We start from the raw sequence: 2,964 nt of genomic DNA, 5'->3' as shown, positions 1-2,964 counted from the left end.
GAGGTATCTTTTATTTTTTTTTTTTTTCCTTTTTGTTTTTTTTTTCGTGACCGGTAACGGGATCGCAACCCTCGGTGTCACACCCGTACCGTGACCAGCAATGGGATCGCAACCCTCGGTGTCGCGCCCGCACCGTGCTCAACCAGTGAGCAGACCGGTCTCTATATGGGATCCGAACCCTCGGCGGGAGCGCCACCGCGCTCCCAAGCGCCGCACTCTACCGAGTGCGCCACCGGGCCGGCCCATCTTTTATTATTTTTATAGTCACTCAGTATCCTCTTATTGATTAGTCTTGACTCTAAATGATTCTGATCCGGTTTCAAAAATCAAGACTATTTCAAAGGAATTTGGTTTAATATACCAGAATAAAAGTTTTTTTCTTAGTGTTTTAGTGCCTTTAAAGAAAATATTTTTCTTTAATGTTAAGATTTTATACCACTTAGGATAGTGGAGGAGAAATGCCATAGGCTACAAAGAAAATTTTGACAATGAAGTTTCATAAATGTTTTGCTGGCATTGAAGGAGAAATAATACTAATTCATGTTTTAGTCAAGATTCTTTAAAGAACTTGTGATGGAACTTTAGTTCAAAACTAGTGTAGGCAAATAAGTACTTTCCTGGCTTCTATAGCTAAAAATTCCCAGGGCACACTACCTTCAGGCATCACTGGATCCAGGGTTCTAAATGAGCCAGGTAGGCAAAAGAGTTTCGAACTGCCATGCTAACTTAGAATCCAGTGGATGGAAGCAGTCTTTTCTGGTTCTTCCAGCAGAAGGATCCTGACGCAAATCTGATTAATTGAGCATGGATCTCATGTCCATTCTTCATGCATCAGTTGTTGCCCAGGAGACAGGGAGTGTTGTCCAGGCCTGGATCACAGGCCAGATTGGACTATGGAACACTTTGAGTAGGCCCACCTAAACCACACAGAATGGAGTACTACTGGAAAGAGAGTTTCTGCAACCAGAAGCAGGAGGAGGGGGTGCTAGGCATACAACCACCAATGTTCACTGTTGTTTTCTTTCTCTTTGAAAGAGCTGTTCTTTCCTTCAGCATATAAAGTCTTTACTATGTGTCACTCCATTGTACTTCATAAATGAGATACAGTCAGTCAAACTGGGTCTTGCTTTGCAATCTTGGTTCTTCAGTTGTGTGCCACTGTGCTCTTTAAGGGACTCATAAACATTATGGTCTTTTTAAGCCTTTAATAAAGTGGGAGAATACCAGGGACTGCTGCATAAGTACTTCAACGCCATACCAAGTGTAATCAGTGAAGGCAACTGGACTGCCAAGCCGGACTGCTACCTTCCTCGCCCAGATTCTTTCCATATCTTCCGAGATCCGATCACTGGAGACATCCCCTGGCCTGGGCTCGTCTTTGGCCTCTCTATCCTCTCCTTGTACTACTGGTGTACAAATCAGGTAATTAGAGACATTGTCACTGAAGTGACTGCCTGTGGCAGCTGGTGGTCCTTGGTGCATTGCAGGCTCTGCCACAGTCTCTACAGCCACAGGCAACTGTGGGCCTGTCTGCTCTCCATGGACATACTTCCCTTCCAATTTCTATCTATTGCCTAACTTTGTAAGAAATTTTGTTTAAAAGCAGTTTCTCCCATGGTCCTATCTAGAACACATCAACTATTTTCATGTTTTCCTTCTTCCCTATCACTGTCTAAAAAGTACAATTGCCTAACTTTGTAAGAAATTTTGTTTAAAAGCAGTTTCTCCCATGGTCCTATCTAGAACATATCAACTATTTTCATGTTTTCCTTCTTCCCTATCACTGTCTAAAAAGTACAATTTTTTTTTTGGAGGGGAAAAATACCTTTATTTTTCATTTTGATTATAACGATATATTCTTTTAAAATATTATTGTATTGTGAGGTATACACCAGAAGACTGTCTAACTCATATACGTACATTTTAAAGAATGTTACTGTGAACATCTGTATGACCATTGCCCCAGTTAATAAATAGAAGATAGCCATTATTTTATGATAAAAATGACACATCTTTACTTAAAAAGCTACAATATAAAGAAAAGTTCAAAGGCAAAATCACTGAAATCCTATCAAGAAGTGATAGCCACAGTATTTTAGTGTACATGCTTCCAGACACCTTTCTGTATGTATAAACAAATAGAGATGTATGAATTATTTGACATAAATGAAATTAGGCTATTGCTGCTCTCTGTCATCTCTTGGATTTCTTTTACTCAAAGTGTTGCAGATATCTTTTCATGTCAGTATATAAGTGTCAACATTTTCATTTTTAATGACAGTATAGTCTCTCTGCTGTGTATATGTACCAAAGTATATTTAACCAGTTCTCAGCTGGCAGATTTTGGTGGTTTCCAGTGTTCACAATTATACTGATGCTATGACCGTTCTTAGGCATACATCTCTGTAACACTTATGTAACTCCTAGCTACCTTATATTTTTGGTTCTTTTTGTACATTGTACTTCTTAAATTACATTTCCTAATTCTTTATTATGTATGTACAGGAATGAAGATTTATCTTAGGATATAGGTCTCATATCCAGCCACCTTGTTAATCTCATTCATTCTAATTTATGTAAATTTTTTATGTATGTTGTATATCGTCTGTAAATAATGAAAGGTTTCTTCCTTCCATTCCTGTCCTTGAGCCTTTTGCTTGTCTTTTCACTGTGCCAACTTGGACTTTAACATATAACAACATATAAAGTATCAGCTGTGGTTAGAGATTTTAGCACTTGCCTCTAGAAACAAAGTCAGCATATAGACAAAGGTAAGAACTATTCATAATCTAGGCAATGCAACTAACTAGCTTAGTATATGGTGGTATAAATTTGTATTATCTTGGTTGTATAAAGTTCTCTGTACCCAACAAACAGAATAAACATTCTTTTCAAGCACATTTACAAGTATTGGTCATAATTAGGCTATAAAAGAAGCCTTATTACATTACTAAGGATTAATAT

The 2,964-nt window shown here is 38.1% G+C and overlaps 1 protein-coding gene across 1 annotated transcript in view; it reads left to right on the top strand.

The window, feature by feature from the left end:
- Positions 1-1,446, top strand: part of LOC103608314 (sodium/glucose cotransporter 1-like) — a gene marked incomplete at its 3' end in the record, with an annotated part of 19,884 nt that extends 18,438 nt beyond the window's left edge. The window contains exon 7 of the mRNA XM_008592759.1: positions 1,202-1,446. Within this exon, the coding sequence (XP_008590981.1) occupies positions 1,202-1,446 (245 nt within the window). The remainder of the gene's footprint in view (positions 1-1,201) is intronic.
- Between the last annotated feature and the right edge of the window lie 1,518 nt (positions 1,447-2,964).

This window comes from Galeopterus variegatus, unplaced genomic scaffold (genome assembly GCF_000696425.1).
Source record: "Galeopterus variegatus unplaced genomic scaffold, G_variegatus-3.0.2 Scaffold8286, whole genome shotgun sequence".
Classification (NCBI taxonomy): Eukaryota; Metazoa; Chordata; class Mammalia; order Dermoptera; family Cynocephalidae; genus Galeopterus; species Galeopterus variegatus.
The sequence above is the reverse complement of the archived record's forward strand: the minus strand, read 5'-3'. Positions and strand labels throughout refer to the sequence as shown.